Source organism: Eumetopias jubatus, unplaced genomic scaffold, assembly GCF_037043125.1.
Source record: "Eumetopias jubatus isolate StellerSeaLion01/CBP00866 unplaced genomic scaffold, mEumJub1_p1.0 scaffold_15, whole genome shotgun sequence".
In the NCBI taxonomy this organism is placed as follows: Eukaryota; Metazoa; Chordata; class Mammalia; order Carnivora; family Otariidae; genus Eumetopias; species Eumetopias jubatus.
The window spans coordinates 46,634,183-46,659,322 of NW_028274821.1; the positions used below are offsets into that span (position 1 = coordinate 46,634,183).

At 41.4% G+C, this 25,140-nt stretch overlaps 1 protein-coding gene across 2 annotated transcripts in view; it reads left to right on the forward strand.

The window, feature by feature from the left end:
- FOCAD (focadhesin) overlaps positions 1-20,111 on the forward strand; it is a 309,970-nt gene extending 289,859 nt beyond the window's left edge. Inside the window, exons 40-44 of one of the 2 annotated variants that reach the window (XM_028107273.1) lie at positions 3,311-3,488; positions 6,858-6,955; positions 15,184-15,435; positions 17,444-17,519; positions 19,718-20,111. In XM_028107273.1, coding sequence (XP_027963074.1) covers positions 3,311-3,488; positions 6,858-6,955; positions 15,184-15,435; positions 17,444-17,519; positions 19,718-19,791 — 678 coding nt within the window. In that variant the 3' untranslated portion in view covers positions 19,792-20,111. Of the gene's footprint in view, positions 1-3,310; positions 3,489-6,857; positions 6,956-15,183; positions 15,436-17,443; positions 17,520-19,717 lie in introns of those variants that run through there. The other variant, XM_028107274.2, reaches the window with a different exon arrangement.
- The last annotated feature ends 5,029 nt before the right edge of the window (positions 20,112-25,140 follow it).

Genomic DNA, 25,140 nt, shown 5'->3' on the forward strand with positions numbered 1-25,140 from the left:
ATAGATGGATGAACAACTTTTTAACCTAATTCCACTTTGTCAGGAACATTTTAGTGTCACCTATGGGCAAACATAAGTACAAGACAACATCTTCAATACAAAATCTGTAAGAATGGGAATATTCTGGCTGAAGAACTTTCTGGTGCATGGAAGGCATAAATAAATAGTTTTGTTCTTAAATTTATTTTCTTTCACCTGGTACTTATCCTTTTGTAATGAAGAAAAGTGGCTATTTGAAAAACAAACACTATTAGCCCAGACACAAGATAATTAACAAGTACTCCCTCCCCCTTTTTTTTAAAGATTTTATTGATTTGTCAGAGACAGAGAGGGAACACAAGCAGGGGGAGCGGCAGGCAGAAGGAGAAGCAGACTCCCACTGAGCAGGGAGCCCGATGTGGGGCTCCATCCCAGGACCCTGGGATCATGACCTGAGCCGAAGGCAGACGCTTAAGCGACTGAGCCACCCAGGCGTCCCAACAAGTACTTCTTATATCCACACCCAAAGGATGAATGAGTAACATACCAGTAAAGTTGCACATTTAGCTAGTATAATACATGTCTTGTTAGATTTGAATTGCCTATAAATAGTGAATGATGTTTTTTAGTATAAGTATATCCCAATGGACATACTTCTACAAATGGCAGCCCTACATACCAGATAATAGCAAAGGTCTACAGAAATGTGAGCCCTCACCCAGCTGGTGGACCTCTTACCATTTATTTCACTTGATGACAGGTTTGCCTATTCAGTTGAATCCTTGGATTTCGGCATCGTGTAGCAGTGATTCTCAAAATGTGTTCCCTGGACCAGCAGCATAAGCATGGTGACTGATTAGGAATGAAAATTCTGGAGTCCCACTTCAGGTCTATTGAGTCAGAGGTGGGGCCCAGGATCTGTGTTTTAACAGTCCCTCCAGGTGATTGTGCTGCATCCTGAGGTTTGAGAACCCCTATTAGAGTATTTGGAATATCAGCATTTTGGAGATTAGTTTGTTTTAAGCAAAGACAAGCAGTCTAAGGAAATGCTTAAGAGAACGGACTGCAGAGCCTCACTGCTGGGGTTTGAAACCCAGCTCTGTAATTTACTAGTAAAGTGACCCTGGTTACATTTCATAATCTCTCTCTGCCTCAGTTTCCTTGTCTATAAAAGGGAGATATTAGCACCTGCCGCCAGAGTTGTTTTGAGAGTTACAATGACTTAATCCGTGTTAAGTTCTTGGAAAAGTACCTGACATAAGGCTAGTACTCAGTAATTATTTATTATCCTAATGATCACATTCATGTAACTTATTATATCCTATTATTATTATTATATTCATGTAATATAGTTGGCAGTATTGTATATAATTTCCTTCGTGGTACCTGTGGCTGAAGGTTGCTGTGTTACTCACCTGGGTTCTTAAAGTACCAGTTTAGAACATTTTCGCTAGAACTTACTGAAGAGTGTTCTTATGTCCCCAAAAGAGTTAGTGCGTTTTACTGAGTCTTTTCTAGAGAGAATAAGGTAGTGAAGGGCTCATAATCCCTGAGTTTCAGTTCTTAAAATCTGCCACCTCAAGCCATGTGACCTTAAGCAAGTTACTTAACCTCTGTACTTCCGACTGTCATCTACAAAGGATGGTGGTAGTAATCTGCATAGGCTGGTGTGAAAATTCAGTGGTGCATACAGGGCTTCTCACACTTTCTGGTTTCAGGACTACTTTGTGTCTTAAAAATTGTTGAGGGTTCCAAAAGACTTTAATTTAAATGGGTCATATCTTTCAGTATTTACCATATTAGAAATTGAAACTGGAAAATTTAAAAAATATTTACTTAAAAGTAGTAATAAACCCATTGCATCTTAACACAAAGAAGAAAAATCTTTGAAAACTAAATAGTGAAAAAAGTGGCATTGTTTTCCATTTTTGCAAATCTCTTTAATGTCTGGCTTAATGGAAATCTCTTTAATGTTGGATTCTCAGAGCTGCTGCTTCAGTCAGTCTGCTGTGATGTTATTTTGGTGAAGTATGTGGGGAAGATCCAGCCTCATACAAGTATGTCCGTAGAAAAGGGAAGAGTGTGTTGATAGTTTCAGATAATTATGGATATTTTTTTTTTAATTTTTTTTTTTTTGATGTTGCAACAGAACTCAACAAATGGTGCTTCCTTCAGAGTAGTTGCAGTATGTGCAGCCTGAGTCCCTATCAGTGAACTTCACATAGTCTGTTGTATTAAAATCCATTGGTCCAACTTGCGCTCTGGGTATGATATCACAAAATCATTTGGAAAATACCAAATCACTGACTTTTGAAAATCTTCCAAATGTTGATGCATTTCATTATACAATGCAAAACACCACATTTGTTAAAATCATCAGAGAAGTCTTTTATGTATTGGGAAGCTGCCAACTCATAGTAGCAAATACAAATTTTCCAAAAGTCTAATTTTTCGCTTGAAAGCTCAGATTTTATCATTGGCAACAAATACTGTCAAGTATTTCCTTGAAGTGACAGTCTCACTTTCTTCTAGTTTTAAAAAAAAAAATCTGTCAAATACTCAGTTTGAATAACCATTGTTTGTCTATCAATCATCCTTCCAACTAAATGGTGTTCCATAAAAAGTGGCTATTTCAGCTCACAGCCCAGACTTACGAGTGTTTTTCCTCGGGACAACTGTAATACTTGGCTCTGCAGCAGAAGTCCCTTATGCATGCTTGCCATTTTATCATCCCTGCTGTTAAAAAGATGTGTACTCGAGGGTGAAGGTTTAATGAAACTAATAACTTTTATTGTTTATAAGGGTATTTTAAATAAAAGTCATTTTAAAAAAATTGCAAGTAGCTGTGAAAAATACAGTGACTTTTACTGTGGTTTTTATGCTATTGTGAATATAGCTTGACCTCACAGACCCTCTAAAAGGGTCTTGGGGTTCCTCGGAGGTCTGTGTACCGCACTTTGTGAACTGCCGAATTAATACATGTTAAGTGCTTAGAATGGTGCCTGGTACATAAGTACTGTGTTTTTTAGTTATCATCATCATCATCATCATTATTATTATTATTTGTGTGTTTGTACAAAATATCATCACCAGTTAGCCCCTGAAATCACTGATGGTTTTTAGGAGAGAACGGAAGGTGACATTATAACCCTCTATCTGTATGTACATTTTAAAATATAGCACACAGGCATATAGGTCACATGCTACAGGAAATGAACAGTTTTAGCATTTAATCAACTTTCAACTCACCCTTTCTGTTTTGCCCTTGCCCCAAGGTTTTATAATGACTTCAGCTAATTTAATAGTAACCGAACAATTTGCTTTTTTGCAGAGCAGCATAGAAAAGGCTGCCTTTGTCAGACTGTACTTGGTCTCTCAAGGACGATTCCCCTTGATGGGTTTGATGGATATCCTCAGCATTGCTGTTCAGCACCGGGAAAAAGACACGCTAGCCTGGATGGTACTGCACAGCCTCTACCAGGCGCGGATTGTAAGCCACGCGAACACAGGTAAGGCCAGCCTGTGGGGACCAGCAGGAACAGAAAGACCGGCCTGCCATCCCTTTTAACTTGTAACTGTTTCCTCAACTTAAAAATGACGCTAGTGCTAATTGACCCAGGAGAGCTCTTGTTACCCCAAACAAGGAGCACCTTAAATGAAAAGATCAGTTACAACTCATGACCTCCACCCTGGAGATGGAACTGGATCCTGTTGGTGATTTTTACATTGTCTTTAGCTCTCCAGGCCCTCGAGTCTATAAACGAGTGTATTGGGTTGATTCTGCCTGCTTTCGTTTCCCAACCAGGATGTCAGTCGATTCTGTCTGATGTTTTCAGAAAATGACTTTTAGGTGGTTACTTAACAAACAGATAAAAAGAGGAAAACAATGACAACAAAATTAAATTGTTATTCTATAGAAGAACTGCTCAGGGGGGTGAGGGGAATAAAATCGGGGCACCCCTACATCCTCAAGCCAGAAGCTCTAGGCCTGTAGCTCTGCTAATGAATCATACGGTGGAACTTTTAGACTCTCATAGACCTTTACTCTTGAGTAATAATGGGTTCCCCCATTTCTCCTCCCATGCTTTTGGTCACATTGCTTGTACTCTACCTACAGTTCTGAATGGCACCTAGCTTCAGTAGATCAGGCATGGTGGGGATGCCCTAGTGACCCCAGGCAAGTTACTTTTATTTCTGGATTTTTTTTGTATCTTCCTCATCTCTTGTATCTTGAAGGTTTTTTTGTTTTTGTTTTTTAAGATTTTATTTATTTATTTGACAGAGAGAGACACAGCGAGAGAGGGAACACAAGCAGAGGGAGTGGGAGAGGGAGACGCAGGCTTCCCACGGAGCAGGGAGCCCGATGCAGGGCTCAATCCCAGCACCCTGGGATCACGACCTGAACCGAAGACAGACGTTCAATGACTGAGCCACCCAGGCATCCCACATCTTGAAGGTTTTGAGAGAGAACTGGCAGACATAATTATAATACCCTTTTTGAGACCAGATAGGAAATTTTGATTTATTCTCCTCTTTGACAGTTGACATAGTTGTCTCATCTTTGCATCAATGCCTGCCCCGTGATAAATGAACCTGTGATGAAAAACTAGATTTTTTTACTCTTAATCAAAAGGGCATTTATCAGGGAGAAATCTAATAGGTATTCCTAAGGAAGCGGGAAGATATGTGAAGTAAACTGGAATAAATTTGATATTGCCTTTGGTTTTAACTAGCTGACCTTCCAGTTTAGTTCCCGTTTTCCTCTGACTCACTAAAATTTGACAGCCTTCCCAGGTAGGCTTTACTGTGCTGGGAATCCTCTTTTTTTTTTTTTTTTTTAAGATTGATTGATTGATTGATTGATTGATTTGACGGAGAGAGACAGTGAGAGAGGGAACACAAGCAGGGGGAGTGGGAGAGGGAGAAGCAGGCTTCACGTGGAGCAGGGAGCCCGATGTGGGGCTCGATCCCAGAACCCTGGGATCATGACCTGAGCCGAAGGCAGATGCTTAATGACTGAGCCACCCAGGCGCCCCAAGGAATCCTCATTTTTTTTTTCTTTTTTCTTTCTTTTTTTTTTTAATTTTTTTATTGTTATGTTAATCACCATATATTACATAATTAGTTTTTGATGCAGTGTTCCATGATTCATTGTTTGTTCATAACACCCAGTGCTCCATGCAGAACGTGCCCTCCTCAATACCCATCACCAGGCTAACCCATCCCCCTACCCCCCTCCCCTCTAGAACCCTCAGTTTGTTTTTCAGAGTCCATCATCTCTCATGGTTCGTCTCCCCCTCTGACATACTCCCCTTTTCTTCCTCTCCTGTTATCTTCTTCTTTTTCTTTTTTCTTAACATATGTTGCATTATTTGTTTCAGAAGTACAGATCTGTGATTCAACAGTCTTGCACAATTCACGGCGCTCACCGTAGCACATACCGTCCCCAATGTCTATCACCCAGCCACCCCATCCCTCCCACCCCCAACCACTCCAGTAACACTCAGTTTGTTTCCTGAGATTAAGAATTCCTCATATCAGTGAGGTCATGTGATACATGTCTTTCTCTGATTGACTTATTTCACTCAGCATAACACCCTCCAGTTCCATCCACGTCGTTGCAAATGGCAAGATCTCATTCCTTTTGATGGCTGCATAATATTCCATTGTGTATATATACCACCTCTTCTTTATCCATTCATCTGTCGATGGGCATCTTGGCTCTTTCCACAGTTTGGCTATTGTGGACATTGCTGCTATAAACATTGGGGTACACGTACCCCTTCGGGTCCCTACATTTGTATCTTTGTGGTAAATACCCAGTAGTGCAATTGCTGGATCGAACGGTAGCTCTAATTTCAACTGTTTGAGGAACCTCCATACTGTTTTCCAGAGTGGTTGCACCAGCTTGCATTCCCACCAACAGTGTAGGAGGGTTCCCCTTTCTCCACATCCCCGCCAACATCTGTCGTTCCCTGACTTGTTAATTTTAGCCATTCTGACAGGTGTGAGGTGGTATCTCATTGAGGTTTTGATTTGGATTTCCCTGATGCCGAGCGACGTTGAGCACTTTTTCATGTGCCTGTTGGCCATTTGGATGTCTTCTTTGGAGAAATGTCTGTTCATGTCTTCTGCCCATTTCTTGATCGGATTATTTGTTCTTTGGGTGTTGAGTTTGATAAGTTCTTTATAGATTTTGGATACTAGCCCTTTATCTGATATGTCATTTGCAAATATTTTCTCCCATTCCGTCGGTTGTCTTTTGGTTTTGTGGACTGTTTCTTTTGCTGTGCAAAAGCTTTTTATCTTGATGAAATCCCAATAGTTCATTTTTGCCCTGGCTTCCAGGAATCCTCATTTTTAAAAAATAAAAAAGGAAGAATCAATACTTACACTGATGTTTGTTCTCCAGTTACTGTATAATAGCCGGTTTTTATTTTTCTTCTCATGTCTTTGGGATAGGTTTTTCTCTTTGATTTGGGCATAAAATGGGAACATTGAAGTAGAAGAAGACCATAAAAACAACTAATTATCCAAGGTTCAACATTACTGGCTAGCTGGCATGCCAGATTTCTCCTAGTATGTTTAATGTTGAGAGAGAAACTCCAGCAAGTGCATTTTATCACTAGTGGGTGCATAGTTTTGAAGAATAAATGACCTTTTGAAAATAAAAGCAAAACTACAGTCATCTGATAAGAATAGTGTCAAAGAGCTCTCTCCCGCAAAATCACAAGTCTCAGGTATGGCAAGAGGATTTGAAACTGTTTCATGGAATCCTCCGCAGGTGTTCTGCTTTAGTTATGGTGGCTGGTACTGATCTGTTGTACATTTCATAGGAAAACCATGGTCTGGTAAGAAAACATCCCTTTTTGTTTCAGGTGTGTTGAAGAGAATGGAATGGCTCTTGGAATTGATGGGCTATATCAGAAATATTGCATACCAGTCAACATCTGTTCAGAATGTGGCTCTTGATGAGGTACAATCTAGAGTCATTTGTGGCTCCCTTAAAATGTAGAACTTAACGTTTGCTCTCCCAAAAGACAAAAAAGTTGCTGCTTGCCCTTCCCCCCCACCCTTCCTTTTATGTTTGGGTAACGGTGGTGATAACTCTCTGATGTCACAAGGAAATGGATGTTCTTGCCTGGCTCTTGGAGACACCGAGGGCTGCCCTTAGAAAAATATTTTCAACAGAGTAAGTTCCTTGAGAGGTGGCACACAAAGGGCACTAGCCGATGAGGGAACCCAGGGTTCTGTGTACTTGGGTTTGACCCCACAGAGGAGATGAGGTACAGGGCTCTGGCCTTTGCACTGGCCCAGAGAATGTCTTCAAATGTCTGGTTTGAAGAGGTTCCTGAAGTGTATGCAAGTAACCTATGTTTGCATAAATACTTATGTGCATGAGAGGCGTAAAATGATGTATGACCCCCAAAAGGTTAACAACTGCTGCTGGGTAAATTAGAACAGAAAAAGGTTAATAAATAAAAGGAAGATAGCTCTTTCCCACTCTTCTTATTTTCTTGACTTTGCTGTCCACTGTATATTTTTTAGTAGTAGAATTTTTCTGTAGGCATGTTTCACAGGTATCCTGTTTACTGTGTGAGTGGAATTTGTATAACCTGGGATGTTGTTTGAAATTCTGACCTGCTTTTCTGAAGAGTTGCATATATTTTTGAAATTTTAATGAGTGACATTATGAATTTTAAGAACTTAAGGAGTACTTTTTTAAACTTTTTTTTAACTAGCAGAATCTGTCATCCTTTTCTTCTGATCTCCTAAGTTTTTGTTAACTTTCTGTTTTCTTACAAAAATCTTTTTTAAAACTTAGAAAATACAGATAAGAGAAAGAAGTGTAATTTGAATCACAGTAATCCAACAACTCAGAGGGGCCCCTTGTTACCACCGTTTCTATAAGAGTGTAAATTAGTCTAAACTCTGAATGGATGGATGGATGGATTGATTGATTAATTTTAAAGATTTTATTTATTTGACAGAGACAGTGAGAGAGGGAACACAAGCAGGGGGAGTGGGAGAGGGAGAAGCAGGCTTCCGGCTGAGCAGGGAGCCCGATGCGGGGCTCAATCCCAGGACCCTGGGATCACGACCTGAGCCGAAGGCAGACGCTTAACGACTGAGCCACCCAGGAGCCCCTGAATGGATATATTTAAAATGCATGTGGAGATATATAGGCTGAGAAGGTGGCAGAATATGAGGACCCTAAGCTCACCTCATCCCATAGATATAACTAGATAACACTCACGTCAGTGTAACTAACCCAGGAAATGACCCGAAGGCTGGCAGAACAAACTCCTCAACTAAAAGTAGAAAAGATGCCACATCGAAGAGGGTAGGAAGGGTGGAGACATGCTGGAGAGCTAAATGGACCACGGGTGTGGAGAAGGGGAAGAAGAAGCCTAACACATTGGGGAGCCCACGTGGGGTTAGATGAATCTCCATAATACTTGGCTTTGAAAACTAGAGGGGGTGAACTTTAGTGAGTTCTTACAATCAGCAGAATTTAAAGCCTGCAACTTTAAAAATCAGCAGGTTGGGTTCTGGGAGAACCTGGCCACTGAGAGAAAACTGAGTCCCTGCCCTTAAAGAGACAGCACAAGAAACAGCCTGTGGAGATACAACATAGAAGGAGCAATTTGAAAAATGCCTGGGGTATAGGGAGGAAGAGTTATTCATCTCTACTACCCTGGAGGGGTCGTATTCACAGGGAGTCTCCTTCAGGACCAAAGGAGCTAGTAGGTGCCATTTCCCTCCCCTGCCCCCCAACATAAACACATAGCTACCTGAAGCCACCTGCAGAAACCAGTTTAGCACCCACACTTGCGACCTAACTTGCTTATACTACTCTCTGCCTCCCCACTCCACCCCCCACCCCATAGCTCTGGGGATTTGCCCACCCCAGCTGGGCATGCCTCAGTCCGTGTGCTATGGATCCCCTCCCCCAGAAAACCTCAAATTCTGCTAACCATGCACTTTGTGGGGCCTCAGCAATGGTGGTGGCAGCAAGTACCCTCTTGTGAAAGATGGGCACACACCTTGCTAAAACTGTGTGCCTGCCCACCCACTCTTTGCAGGTCCACATGGGCTGGCCCTGTGGTGGTGGTGGGTCTTTCACAGCAAACCTAAGTCCACGTTGGTAAAAGTGCTCGCCCTACACTTGTATGCTTTGCGGATTGGCCCAGCCACTGTGGTCCGAGAGGTAGCAGCACATCCCCTCTCTCCGTGTGCAAACCTTGAGGGCTCTGCACATCTCACTCCCAAGCACATTGTAGATCCGCCTCCTCCAATGTGCTCTTGGCCAAAGCCCATTCAAACTGAAGCCACAAGCCTGGAAAAGTGTGCTAGCAGCCTGGACAGGGACCAACACCACTCCAAAGTGATTCCTGCCCTGGGGAGAGAGAAAGATAAACACCACACTGGTTAGACTGTGCCCCCGCAGTGGGCTGGGGACAGACAATTCTTCTGATTGCGGGCCCTGCCCACCAATGAAAGCTTCTCAGGGGACAGCACAGGGAAAGTGCTCTGCAGTTTGGTGCCATTGCATCTCTGCCAAACACCTGACTCAACTCAACATCTCTGCCAAACACTCTGACTCAACTCAAGCACAAAGCAGCACCAGACTGGCCCACTAACAACATAGGAGGCACGCCTGAAGTGCCAGGTTCTGGTAAACAGGGGAAAGTGCCCTGCAGAGGACCACAGGACCTCTTCTTCATAAAGCCACTACTTTGAAGAGCAGGAGACATAGCTGACTTTCAGACACACAGAGTTAGACAAAACGAGGAGATGGGAATATGTCCCAAATGAAAGAATAAGACAAAACCACAGCAAGAGTCCTAAGCAAAATGGAGATAAATAATATGCCTGATAGAGAATTTAAAGTAATGATTATAAAGATACTCACTGGACTTGAGAAAAGAGTGGAGGACATCGGTGACAGCCTTTACAAACAGATAAAGAAGAATCACAGCTGAAAAACACAATAAATGAAATTAAAAATACCTTAGATGGAATAAATAGCAGAGTATAGGAAGCAGAAGAATGAGTCAGCAACCTGGATGACAGAGTAATGGAAAATAATCAAGCTGAGCAGGAGAGGGAAAAAAAAGTATGCAAAATGAGAATGGACTAAGGGAACTCAGCCACTCCATCAAGCGTAATAACATTTGCATTATAGGGATCCCAGAAGAAGAAGAAAGACAAAAGTGAGTAGAAACTTTATTTGAAGAAATAATAGAAAACTTCCCGCATCTGGAGAAGGAAACAGAAATTCAGATACCGGAGGCACAAAGATCTCCCAACAAAATCAGTCCAAGGAGGTCCATCCAAGACACATACTAATCAAAATGGCAAAAAGTAGTGATAGAGAATTTTAAAAAGCATCAAGAGAAAAGAAGACCACACAAGAGAAACCCCACAAGGCTATCAGATTTTTCAGCAGAAACTTTACAGACCAGAAGAGAGTGGCATGATATTCAAAGTGCTAAAAGGGAAAAATCTGCAGCCAAGAATACTCTGTCCAGCAAGGCTATCATTCAGAATAGAAGGAGAGAGAAAGAGTTCCCCAGATAAACAAAAGTTAAAGGAATTCATGACCACTAAGCCAGCCCTACAAGAAATACTAAAGGGGACTCTTTGAGGGGAAAGGAAAAACCATAGGTAAGAATAAGAAATTAGGAAGCATAAAAGCAGTAAAAATAAATATATCCGTAAAAAATAGGCAAGGAATTCACAAAGTAAAAGGATGTAAAGTATAACACCATAGACCTAAAATGTATCAGGGGAGGAGTAAAGAATGGGTTCAAACTTAAGTAATCATTAACTTAATAGAGACTGGTATATGCAGAAGATGTTACATACAACCCTAATGGTAACCTATCAGTAATAATTGTGAATGTGAATGGACTAAATGCTCCAATCAAAAGACATGGGATGACAGAATAGATTAAAAAACAAACAAACAAGACCCATCTATATACTGCCTACAAGAGACTCATTTCAGACTTAAGGACACCTGCAGATTGAAAGTGAGGGGATGGAGAAGTACTTATCATGCAAAGGGAGGTGAAAAGAAAACTGGGGTAACAATACTTATATAGGACAAAATAGACTTTAAAAGAAAGACTGTAACAAGAGACAAAGAAGGACACTATATAATCATAAAGGGTACAATCCAACAAGAAGGTATAACAATTGTTAACTATGCAACCAACATGGGAGCACTCAAATACATAAAACAGTTAATAATAAACATAAAGGAAGTAATCACCAGTAATACAATAATAGTAGGGGACTTTAACATCACCCCACTTAACATCCATGGGCAGAGCATCCAAATAGAAAATCAACAAGGAAACAGTGGCTTTGGATGACACACTGGACCAGATGAATTTAACACATATTCAGAACATTCCATCGTAAAACAGCAGAATACACATTCTTTTCAAGTGCACATGGAACATTCTCCAGAACAGATCACAAAAGAAGGCCACAAAACAAGTCTCAATAAATGAAAAAAAAAAAAATTGAAGTCATACCAGACTGATTACCAGCAATGAAATCGAATCAGTAATCAAAAAATTCCCAACAGACAAAAGTCCAGGACCAGACGGCTTCACAGGTGAATTCTACCAAACATTTGAAGAGTTAATACCTATTCTTCTCAAACTTTTTCAAAAAATAGAAGAAGGAAAACTTCCAAATTCATTCTATGAGACCAACATTATTCTGATACCAAAACCAGACAAGAGACACCACAAAAAGAGACTACAGGCCAGTCTCTCTGATGAACATAGATGTAAAGATCCTCAACAAAAATATTAGCAAACCAAATCCAGCAATACATTTAAAAAATCATTCACCACAATCAAGTGGGATTTATTCCTGGGGTACAAGGGTGGTTCAGTATTTGCAAATCAAACAACATGATACATCACATCAGTAAGAGAAAGGATAAAAACCGTATGATCCTTTCAGTAGATGCAGAAAAAGCATTTGACAAAATAGAACACCCATTCGTGATAAAAAACTCTTATAAAATGGGTTTAGAGGGAACATACCTCGACATAATAAAACCACATGTAAAAAACCCACAGCTAACATCATACTCAGTGGGGAAAAACTGATAGCTTTTCCCCTAAAGTCAGGAACAAGACAAGGTTGTCCACTCTCACCACTTTTATTCAACATAGTACTGGAAGTCCTAGCCACCGCAGTCAGACAACAAAAAAGAAAGGCATCCAAATTGGTAAGGAAGAAGTGCAACTACACTCTTTGCAGATGACATGATACTGTATATAGAAAACCTAAAAGACTGCCAAAAAACTGCTAGAACTGATAAGCGAATTCAGTAAGGTTGCAGGATATAAAATCAGTGTACGGAAATCTGTTGCATTTCTACACACTTATAATGAAGGAGCAGAAAGAAATTAAGAAACAGTCCCATTTGCAATTGCACCAAAGATAATAAAATACCTAGGAATAAACTTAACCAAGGAGATGAAAGACTTGTATGCTGAAAACTGTAAAACATTGATGAAAGAAAATGAAGACGACACAAAGAAATGGAAAGACAGTCCATGCTCATGGATTAGAAGAACAAATAATGTTAAAATGTCTATACTACCCAAAGCAGTCTACAGATTTAATGCAATCTCTATCATAATACCAACAGCAGTTTTTACAGAACTAGAACAAACAATCCTAACATTTGTTTAGAACCACAAAAGACACTGCATAGCCAAAGCGTCTTGGAAAAGAAAAACAAAACTGGAGGCATCACATTTTCAGACTTCAAGTTCTATTACAAAGCTGTAATTACAAAACAGTATGGTACTGGCATGAAAATAGACACATAGGTCAATGGAACAGAATAGAAAGCCCAGAAATAAACCCACAATTACATGGCCAATTAATCTGCAACAAAGGAGGCAAGAATATGCAATGGGAAAAAGACAGTCTCTTCAACAAATGGTTTTGGGAAAACTGGACAGCCACATGCAAAAGAATGAAACTGGTCCACTTTCTTACACCAGACACAAAAATAAACTCAAAAGTGGATTAAGGACCTAAATGTGAGACCTGAAACCATTAAAATCCTAGAAGAGAGCACAGACAGTAATTTCTCTCACATCAGCCATAGCATCATCTTTTTAGATAGGTCTCCTGAGGCAAGGGAAACAAAAGCAAAAATAAACTACCGGGACTGTATCAAAATAAAAAGCTTCTGCACAGCAAAGGAAACAACAGAACTAATGGACAGCCTACTGAAAGGGAGAACATATTTGCAAATGACATATCTGATAAAAGGTAAGTGTCCAAAATATATAAAGAACTTCCACAACTCAACACCAAAAAAAACCCCCCAAACAATCCCATTAAAAAATGGGCAGAAAACATGAATCGACATTTCTCCAAAGAAGACACACAGATGGCCAAGAGATGCATGAGAAGATTCTCAACACCACTCCTCATCAGGGAAATGCAAATCAAACCCACAATGTGATATCACCTCACACCTGTGAGAATGGCTAAAATCAAAAACTCAAGAAACAACAAATGTTGGTGAGGATGTGAAGAAAAAGGAACCCTTAAGCACTGTTGGTGGGAATGCAAACTGGTGTAGCCACTGTGGAGGATGGCATGGAGTATCCTCAAAAAATTAAAAATAGAACTACCCAGGGGCACCTGGGTGGCTCAGTCGTTAAGCATCTGCCTTCGGCTCGGGTCATGATCCCAGGGTCCTGGGATCGAGCCCCGCATCGGGCTCCCTGCTCTGCGGGAAGCCTGCTTCTCCCTCTCCCACTCCCCCTGCTTGTGTTCCTGCTCTTGCTGTGTCTCTCTCTGTGAAATAAATAAAGAGAATCTTTAAAAAAAAAAAAATAGAACTACCCTATGATCCAGTAATTGCATCACTGGGTATTTACCCAAAGATTTACAAAAACACTAATTCAGAGGGATATATGCACTCCTATGTTTATAGCAGCATTATCAACAATAGCCAAAGTATGGAAGCAACACAGGTGTCCACTGATAGGTGAATGGAAAAAAAAGAGATGAGACACACACACACACACACACACACACACACACACAGATATTATTCAGCCATAAAAAAGAATGAAGTCTTGCCATTTGCAATGACATGGATGGATCTAGAGAGTATAATGCTAAGCAAAATAAGCCTGTCAGAGAAAGACAAATACCATATGATTTCACTCATATGTGGAATTTAAGAAACACAACAGACAAAGGGGGGAAAAAAGGAGACAAACCAAAAAAACCCCCCAAAACCCAGACTCTTAACTGTAGACAACAAACAGATGGTGACCAGAGGGGAGGGGGGTGGGTGCTGGGTGAGACAGGTGAAGGGAATTAAGACTACACTTACCTTGATGAGCAGCTGAGTAATACATGGAATTGTTGAATCACTATATTATATACCTGAAACTGTAATACACTGGAATTAAAATTTAAACTAATCCTTGGAATTACAGATATATATAAGTCTGGAGAGATATATAGGTCTGGACTCTGGTGAGTCTATTTCAGTTCATGGCTGAACATACTGAAAAAATTGTTTAAAAAAAAAATGCCTAATGATTTGTTGTGACTGACTCCCTTATTCCAAGAATGCTTGTTTTTAGTCTGTCTTCATGCTTACATTTCAGCATTAATGGAACAAAATCAAGTGTTTGCCACTGAAATATTTAGATTAAATAATGAGAACAGAAAAATAAAATGCATGGGGAGAGTCATTTGTTATTGTTCAAAAGTGGGATCAGACTACACCTCTTTTTAAAAATCTGTTTTGGCCACCTAACAATAGCTCTAAATATCCCTTTCCATATCACTCGTAATGAATTCTTTAATCTCTTTGGAAACACCAAAACAGAGGAGTATCGGGATCTCCGTATGATTAGGAATGAAATAAGGTTTCTCCTGCATTATTAGAGCAATAATAATGCAACTGTTGGGCCTTCTGTCTTACAAAAGAGGATCCCTACAATCTTCTGGAGCCCTGAAATGTCTATTCTTTAAGTGTGGAAATGGAGTTTGCTGTTCAGTCCGGTTCCTCTTCTTGGGTGAAGGGGAAGGTAACATTGCATCATCCTGACTCGGGCTGTGTGTGTGTGGACATGCGTGACTCTGAATTGTTAAAACATGTGACCTTTGTTTCTATTTCCTTTGGAGGCTTTGGACTTCTTATTGCTGCTGTTTGCAACCGCAGTGGTGACCTGGGCAGACCACGCGGCCCCTCTCCTCCTTGGCCTCAGTGCTAGCTGGTTGCCATGGCATCGGGAAGATGGCCCAGCTGGGTCAGCTTCAAGCTTCCTTGGCAGGAGTCCAATGCACAGGGTCACTCTGCAGGAGGCTCTCACTCTCCTTCCCAGTAGCATGCCTCTTCTGCTACAGAAAGAGCCGTGGAAGGAACAGACCCAGAAGGTGAGGTTGGCAGCCACCTGCGTGTCAGGGCAGGTGGCCCATCTTCTCTTGAGCAATTTCTGCTGTAGGGTTGAGGTTGGAAGTTAAGTGTAACTGGAATCACCCCACGGGCTTTGATCCTCAGCCCCGAACCGCAGCCAGATGCAGAGCCTCAGAGCTTGAGGCTAACTGGTGGCCAAAAACAACAATGACAATAGTAGCGACTTGCTTACAGCCGGAGGTGAGCCGGAAAGAAGAGCTTATACTTGCCCTGGGGTATTGAAGGCACATGTGTTCTTGATCCTGGGGGGGAAAGGATGAGTGAGGCTCTGAGCGCTCAGAATGACAGAGTGAGGACCGGTAGGAAGGCAGGTTCAGGGCTGCAGGGATCATAGGACGGGGAAGATAGGGTGGTGCTGAGCAACGTTGGGGACGATCCATCATGCTGGGAGGGTTGGGGAAACGGGCATCTGGAACAGCCACATTCTTGTAGCACAGTTAAGATTCCTCAAGGCTCATTCGGTCCTATAGCCACGGTCCAGGGGCCCGTCCTCCTGATGTGTTCTCATGATATGGGGAAATTTGTAAAGGTCATCACCCTAGCCCACGGGAAAATCCAGACTGTAGGAAGCACTTTTTGGTTTTTAATGTTGAGTTTCCCCAGGCTACTGGCCGTTGTGCGCAGCGTATGGAAATACTATGCTTCCTCTACTTCTCGTTCCATGGCTCTGGGCAGCCTTTCGTACAGTCGAGGGAGAGATTCTTTTTTGAATCCCATTTAAGGAAAACTGGATTTTTATGAGGTTGAAAGCCTAAAGCCAACTTTTTGTGGCTTATTGTGAAAATCTGAACATTAGTCTTTAAAAATATTTCTGAACTATGGACCCACGGGTTAGCCATGCACAACTCCACTGAGCATCTCAATTAAAAGACCTTTGTTTTCTTAAGCATTCATATTATACCAAATCTTGTGTTTGCTGTTTCATTTTAAATCAAAATCAATTCAAATGTGGCATCCCCTTGTGTTTTTTCTGGCCTGGGACACCACGATCACTTTGGACTACAGTGCAGACATCCTGTGTCTACTATGTATTTGTAGTGCTTGACCTATTTACTTACCAGTCAGTTATTATAAAATAAAATTGAGGAAAAGAAAATTTTTTAAAAATTTAATCAAAACAGAATTAGGAATATTTGCTTTCTATCTGATGCTTTCTTACAAGCCAGTTTCTACATCCAAGTTAAAATACCTAGTACCTCTGACTAATGTATGTGTTTTTTAGTGAGTCGAGATTGGCAACATTCAGTCCTTAATGGAATTACCCTCTATCTAATATAAAAACAATTTTGGCGGTACCCTGGGAGATCAGTCAAACGACTGAGTAGTCTGAGTTTCTACCTCGTTTGTAGAATTTATTTGCAGTTAACATACTCGGCTGTACCTAGTAAATTATTTGATGCCTTTCTCTTGCATTTCAACTTACTGTTTCAATTCCATTTGGGCACAAATTGTTCTCATCTACAGAATATCTGATTTTAGAAATGGGGGCTTATGTCTGATGTGTTTCCCTATTTACTACCCGCCCTGTGAGCCTGGGCCTAGATGCATGCAGCATCAGGCAGCAGGATGCAAAGAAGGAGCGCAAGGCTCTGAATTGGGTTGATATCTGGACTCTGCCATTCATTGGGAGTGCACTTGGGCAAGGCTCTTAACCTCTCTGGTGCTCTCAGAGTACTGAGAGAGAAAGTTCATGGCATACTGGAGGCCTACTGGGCCCATGTCTCCCTCACTGTTAAAATCCACAGCAGGTCTCAGGGTATTTAGCTGAGAAAGGAGTTTTGACTTTGCTGGGTCATTGGACTAAATGGGAGCTGTGTCCAGCTTCCCCATCTCTTAGGCCTGGTCCCCTTCTCATCTCCATCTGCCAGCCCTGCACTGAGATGCATGTATGCAGGCCCAAGGGCCTGATCACTCTTTTATTAATAGTGGGACTGTCTTCACTGATACTGCTCTTCCTTTTCACCCTAGTTCATTGACTGGCTCTTCAGCATCATGGAAAGCCCTAAAGAAGGCCTCTCCACAAAATCCAGGGATCTTCTAAAAGGTAGGACTTCCATACCACATGCGCAACATAGGTGAAAGCCATCCGTGGCTGTCTTTGCTACAGAAGCATCATTCTCGTGTATATTGCCTCCCGAAAAGGCTCATCTGAACTCAGTGTAGAGAAGTAATCTGGAACTGTCATTATGTGGCATTTTGAAGGAGAAAGTGGATTTAAAAAGAGTTCCATGCCTTTAAATTTTGCTTTTATTTAAATAGCTTTTAAATGTTTTATGACGGCAAACTTTCACTTTAATGAAAGTTTAAAAAATTCAAGAAAGACCAAAGAGGAATCTGGAGTCCCATTGCCCAGTGGCAATTTTGATTATTTTTTTCCTAAGAAGTTTTTGCCCCCTCTGCATATGAGTGTTGTTCTAACACATTTATAATCATTGGGCAACTGAAAAAATACACATAGACACTTTGAGCACTGCCTTTATTTAAAAATTATGTTTAAAGCATTTTAACCTATCCCTATTTTGGCTTCGTTAATAGTATTTATAGTAGTGGCATAGTATTTTGCCAAGGGAACTGGACATTGCCTATGCTTTCAGGCGTTTAAATAGTTTTTGTGTTTTTTATACTTCTCTACTGACTTGTTGGACTATGACTGTGGGAACCACAAACAGAATATCTTTCTGTGAAAATTACGTACATTATTTTACTCAAACCTGAGACTTCCGTTGGGCATTGTTTGTGTGGCCTGAGACACCTTGTACTGTCTTTTGTGTCTCAGGACTCGGGGGTCTGGTCCAGCCAATGGCTTCTGTTGAGATGGTCGCTGACACGCTATAAAATAATGCACTGGGAAACCTCAGCTTGGGAAAATCACCTCCTGGCCTACACTTGGGATAATTTCAAAGATTTTTTTTTTTTAAGATTTTATTTATTTATTTGAGAGATAGAGAGCACGAGAGGGAAGAGGGTCCGAGGGAGAAGCAGACTCCCCGCCGAGCAGGGAGCCCGATGCGGGACTCGATCCCGGGACTCCAGGATCATGACCTGAGCCGAAGGCAGTCGCTTAACCAACTGAGCCACCCAGGCGCCCCACTTGTGATAATTTATCTGGCCTGCCTGGAGTCTTAGCATGACCATATTTTACCCTTAGTTTGATATAATTTGTTGGTGGCCAAGCAAGTAAGAATTCCATAATCAGTTGGTTCTGATCCTTCTCCCTACCCCCCTCCCCCCACACATGCGAAGGGTGTGAGTAGGAAGTGGAGTGTGATCAAGCACAGAACTTCACTGGGCGTAAGGGCCGTGGTCTGACATACGTTTACTCGATCCGTCCCTAGAGACTTGATAGGATTGTCTTCATTTGTTTGCCTCAGGAAGTTTGAACTCATTCTTAATGGCCATGGGTCTATAATACCATTGGTTGCTCCAAACATACACTGTTTTAGGTCATGAAGATAGCAAACAAGTTGATACTGATGAGGAGAATAGTTATTTGGGTCAAGGAAGTACATGTTCACTTGATTAGATAGTCAAGGGCTTATTAGAGTCACACACAAGAACTGTGTAACTGGCTTCCCTACATTTCCTCCCTATTATATTTTAAATAACATCTCGATATATTTATATTAATATCCTAAAATAAGATCTATAATAAGTGACCTAGAGGAATTACACAGAGCTGCCCTACTCTAAATTGATCCCTGAGGGACCCGTGATGAATAAGAAAAGGTGTGGACTTGTGAGCACATAGTTGAATACAGATTAGCACAGTCATGCGTGCTCCATTGAGCAACGAGGACCAAACTTCATTGCAGGATCAGTTTTTTATTTTTGTTTCTTACCTTTCAACTAAACATCTAATGGAAAAATCATATTCATGTAGAAAAGTACACAAATCGTTAAGTAGCTTTTTTACAAAGGGAACACACCTATGTAATCATCACCCAGATGAAGAAAAGAAAAAAAATCAGCATCCAAGAAGGCAATTTTTGTTAAACTCTGCCGAATTTTCTGTTAACTGGTTGCAGAATAACTTAACAACAAAGAAACCCTTTCCCCCAGATTTTATTAATCGTGCTCTACTATTCAAATTCTGCCTAAGGCTTGGTGAGAATTCTTAGATTTGAAGATGAGCCAAGTAAAAAAAAGCCAAGTTCTGTTCTGACACGTTTTCCATCTAAATGACCTTTTCAAATGCTGTTTCACCAAATGCAACAGTGCACTTTACTTTTTTTGTCCCCTTAGCTACCCTGTTGTCCTTGAGAGTTCTCCCAGAGTTTAAGAAGAAGGCTGTATGGACCAGAGCATACGGTTGGTGACGTTTTGGGGGTAGCCAGCAGTATCCTCAGCTGGATGAGGAAAACCATAGAAATGGAAGAAGGTTTTCAGAATTCTTGCCTGGGATCACGGAGCCATGATGCAGAGGGTCAAGGGGCATGAAAAGATGGACACAAAACTGACCCCTTGACAGGTGCATGCCAAGAGAAGGGGGCATTGCTTCAATGCCCAAGCCAGTTGGGACTGAAACCAGAACTTGAATTTTCTTTTGTTTGGCTGGAGTTCAACCTGAAGATTTTCTTTGTGGAAACTTGACTACGTTATCTTCTCCCCATAAATTCTAGTAAAATAATCTTGTGAATTTTGTGCACATTTCTTCTTTGCTTTAAGGTATGGGGAAGGTTTTGCTGGCAAAGCCAAATGATAGTGGTGGCAGTGGCATCATGATCGACTTCCCATGAAGTTTCTAGAGGATATTTGCTGAGTCAGTATTTTATTTTTATTGACAAAACATTGTCTTGGAACTGCTGTCCACATTTAAATAGTAAGCATGGTGTGTGCTGAACATTAGCCAAATCAGATTCATTAGTGGTGGCTATAATTTGCTTATGCTTGGGTCTCTTGAAAGCAATTGAAAGTTCCCCATTTCAAAATAGCTTCAACCAAGGAAGAGAATATTAGGTCACAAACCAAGAAGTTCAAGAGTAGATCTGATCAGGTCAGTCAGCTGCATCCAGTGAGTCAAACAGTACCATTAGAGCATAGTTGGGATCACTCCACAAGTTGGTAAAATGGCGACCAGCAACCTCAAAGGGAAGGGAAGGCGTCTGTGCTCGTTGGTGTGGCAGAAGCACCATGGAGAGGACTCTGGTTCTGCTTGGGTCACATGAGAGTCCCTGCACAACTCTGTGGGCCTTGGGAGTTGGGGTGCTCTAATTGACCAGGGTCCTACCTGAACTGGCTTTCCTCCAGGAGAAAGATAATGGAATGCTGGGCAGGTATCTCCTTGAAAGAACAATGTGTTTTATTATAAGTACACATCTCTGTCTTAAGCAGAGGGACTGGTGGCCTAATGACAAGTAAATGAAGTTATGTGACAGTTGTCCTCAAGAACAGCAGTTTACTCAAGGGCTTGAAAACCAGCCAGCATTTGATCCGTTTGCTGTTTATTTTTCCTTCATGCAGGCATTCATCAGGGCTGGCTTGAACCAACCATATGAACGTACTGATGGAGATATAGATGCATGGTCTCTGGGCAGAAAGTTTGTGCCGCTGGAATAATACACCTTTGTGTCTACCAGGTATAGCAGTGCCTGGTACTTAAAAAGCACCGTAGAACCTTCAGTATTATTCCCGTGTGACATGTACATTCATGTTGTCACTAAGTGAACCTACCTACCACTTAGGTTAAAAATAGCTCTCCTAGTTTTGTTTTCCAAACATGTGGAGTTATGATTCCAGGTTTCAGATATCTGTGGTTCACTGTGTAATTCACATTCTTTCTTTGCTGAACTTCAGTAAGGCGCCAAGATGCTTACAGAAAAGGGGAAGGGAGGGCGAGCTTTCAGGGCGTAGCCACCTGCAGTACCATTTCATTTTTATTACCTCCTCAGAGGCCGGCCTAGAAGGAAATGAATTTGAAGGAAGCAGCTGAACATGTTCTGGGAGAAGCCAGCTTCTCTTTCCTTCACCCTGCATACGCTTTGTTTTACTTCTTACCAATTAGTGATTGAAATTCATCTAACATTTAGTTAGGTGCCAGACGGTAAGTTCACTAGAACTTTCACTTGTATTATCTTATTTCACTCCTGCAACAAGACTGTGAAGAAGCATCTTTTCTTTTTTTTTTTTTTTAAGATTATTTATTTGAGAGAAACAGTGAGCAAGAGAGAGTACAGGAACAGGGGCCGAGGGAGAGGGAGAACACCCCCCCCGCCCCCCCCGCTGAGCAGGGAGCCCAGTGCGGGGCTCGATCCCAGACCCCTGGGACCCTGGGATCATGACCCGAGCCGAAGGCAGACGCTCAACCGACTGAGCCCCCCAGGCGCCCCTGAAGAAGTATTTTCCATTTTAAAATGGAGAAAATACATTTAATAAGAGGCAGAGCTACATAGAAGACCAAAGCCTTGAAGCCCCAGATCCAGTGCACTTTCTGCCGCATCCAGGCATTAGTGCCCATTTTAAGATGAAAACTCCTACTAAGGATGAAGCCTCATGCATGCTTCATATAGATTGCTGTCATCAGATAAAAGAGAGAACCCTGAAGCACAGGGAGTACAGTCGATAATACTGAAATAACAGTGGTGACAGATGGTGCCTACACTCACTGTGGTGCACGGTGCATCATGTAGAGAATTGTCAGACATCTGTGTTGACACCTGAAACTCCTAGAACGTGGTATGTCAACTACAAAACCAAAAATCAAAAAAGGACACTGCCTCATGTTAATAAGCTGCTGGAACTGGGAAGGTGAGGAGTTCTGTAAAGGAACAGGTCTTAGCGGGTTGAAGGGCTTTAAATTCCTGGACCATCTTGCAAACGTGGGTGGCAGGGAAGAACAGTAAGGGGAAGTGGGCACTGAGGAGCGTCCCTGCACTTCTGCCCTGAGTCAGCAGGCAGAGCTTGCTGGTGTTGGAGGAAGGGAGGAAGAATCGGCCCCGGCTTCCGTACCCAGCTGGCCTTTTTCTCCTCAGCCTGATTTCTTCTCAAACTTTGTCCCTGCTCCCACTCTTGACAAGAGAACAGAAGAGCACAAAATGGAGGAAATAAAATATATCTGTATTCTTTCTTCCCTAGCCACCTCCCCTCCCTCCTGTTTTTGTTTTCAGGGGTCTTGGGCTTAAGATTTGTAGGATTTTCCTATCCATGGTAACCTCTAAAGAATCAAAAGTGTAAGATACTAGGAGTGCCTGGGTGGCTCAGTCGGTTAAGCATCTGACTCTTGATTTCGGCTCAGGTCATGATCTCAGGGTCGTGGGATAGAGCCGCACATAGGGCTCCACACTGGGCTTTCAGCTGCTTGAGACTTTTTTCTCTCCCTCTGCCCCTCCCCTGCTCGCTCGCTTGCTCGCTCGCTGTCTCTCTCTCCCCCCCCCCAAAAAAATTCTAAATTGAAAACCTAAAAGGTTCTAAAATCTAAACACTAAGATATTAGGTCACTGGAATAATACTCTTTCTCTTGGTTACCTCTTGGTTCAGGTCAGAATTAAGTTATTCCCTCAGGATGGCTCACCTTGTTCTCTAGAAACCTGAAGTCTCTGCCTTTTTAGACCAGATGTTCCAAACTATGTATGGAAACACTTCCTTCACAAGTTGCCAAGACAAAGAGCATGCTGGGATATACTAACGAATGTGTGGGGTTAAAGCCTTAATTATGCATCTCAGAACACTCTGACTCTTGATTTGAAAAGTGTGCATTTGGAACACGCTGGGATCCATGCAAGGCCCTAAAATTATCTTTGTGTTTTGTCATGTAATGACTCCATGGTAACTACTAGGCTGTTAACCTTTTTTGAAGTTAATTGTCAGAAGTTCTTAACATCATTTTGATTTTAACCAAAGATGGTGATATTATAATTATAAAAGGAGTAAGACTTTGTTAGGGACTCAACCACTATCTTGAAATAACTTAGTAACTTTGAAAATAAGCAGTTCTAAACCTCTGGTAAACATTTTCATAAATTACTGTTTTTTGAAGGGAAATCAGAGCTTGTGCTTAGGAGGATGGGGCCTTCACTAAAGCCACAGCTATAGGCTGGGCCTCTGGTGAACCAGTCTGTATGAGATGCCCCAATAAGCCTATTACTAGGTGCAGGCATTTCAGCTGGAACCAGGGGACATGATGTGGCTGGAACAAGTCACATCCTCCATTCCACCATCGCAGAAAGACACCTCACGGCGTCATCTTCATGTATAAATATGTATCATCGCTCTGGTCCTGGATGAGGTAATATGCTTTTATATTTTCTGGAAGGAAATTCTTTATTCTGATCCTAAACTCTCAGTCTCATTTTTTTAAAAATGTATGTTATATATAGTAATTACGAAGTTGTGGGTGTGCATGGAATGTGTTAATCTTCATAAACAGTATGGAATTCTTTAAAATTGCCACGTAGAAAGATAGTCTGATTCTTGTCAAACATAAGGAACTTGTGAAATAATTTCTAGCTAAATTATTGGATATGAAACTAAGTAAAAATGACAGGGATGACTCCCTGACTTTGGTTTTATTTCTTGAATACAAGGAATAACTTACCTCATAACGTAGTTGAGAATAAAAGAATATAAAAATATGCTTTATAAATTCTAAACGGTAATAGAAATGTTATCACTTTTATATGTTTCACTGAAAATAGCTTTAACACTTGACGATCTGTATGTTGGGACTTGGGAAGATAATGGAAACTTAACAAATTGTTCTTAAAACATTCTAAAAGCAAGTAGCACATCAAGAAAGGATCCTTACAGAACTTAAAAAAAAAAAAACACCTTCTTTTTCTGTCTTCTAAACATGAAGTGCCCTTTGAGAATAATCAAATATAACTGAGATATCACCTAATTAACCTGATAGAGTTCCTAAAAGAGGTCTTTTTCTGGAGGTACTGGTAGTAGTCTATAAAGTCAGAGCTGCAAAATTTTGAGTGTGTACCATGTGCGCAAAGTGAACAAGGCATGACATTCCTGCCTTCACAGAACTTACATTCAGAAAATATAAATCAGTAAACCGTCAAATAATTTTAACGCATCCAGGAAATGTGTTACAAATTTCCTACTTCTGTGTAGCTGTTTATCATTTAGAAAGGTTTAGTTTACCACACTGCATTTGTTCTTTACGCTGACGCTGGGCAGTTAAGGAAAGGAACTCGGGGTCATTCGCTTAGTAAACACTGGAGCTGGATTTCACATCAAACCCACTGCTCTTACTTCCATCCAGTCCACGTTCTCGCTCACAGGACCCCGTGCCGCGGCTCAGCTGAATACCACAAAGTAAGTACACAGTGGACACCTACGTTTATTTGGTGAATTTAGGCATGTTCTCACCAGTTGTATGGTGGCTTTTATATAAGTTCTTATTAACAGTTTTCTGTCCAAAGCTGAAATACTTTAGACTCAAACTGTAGTGTGCAAGAGGGGCATTTGAGGAGCCTGACAACATGCAGGTTCCTGGGTCCCAGTGGAACCCACGAATCTGGGTCCTAGGTAGCAGCCTGTTCTAGGACTGTGTTCCCTGGAATATACTTTGAAAAGGTGCCATATCAAAGGTAACACAGCAACTAGACCCAGAAGTAGAAAGTAAAAATTATCTGAACAAGGAAAAACCTCATGTTTACAAAGGAAAAATAAGCTAATGAGAGGAAGATGTTAGGGAAAGGGGAAATCATTTATAGCAT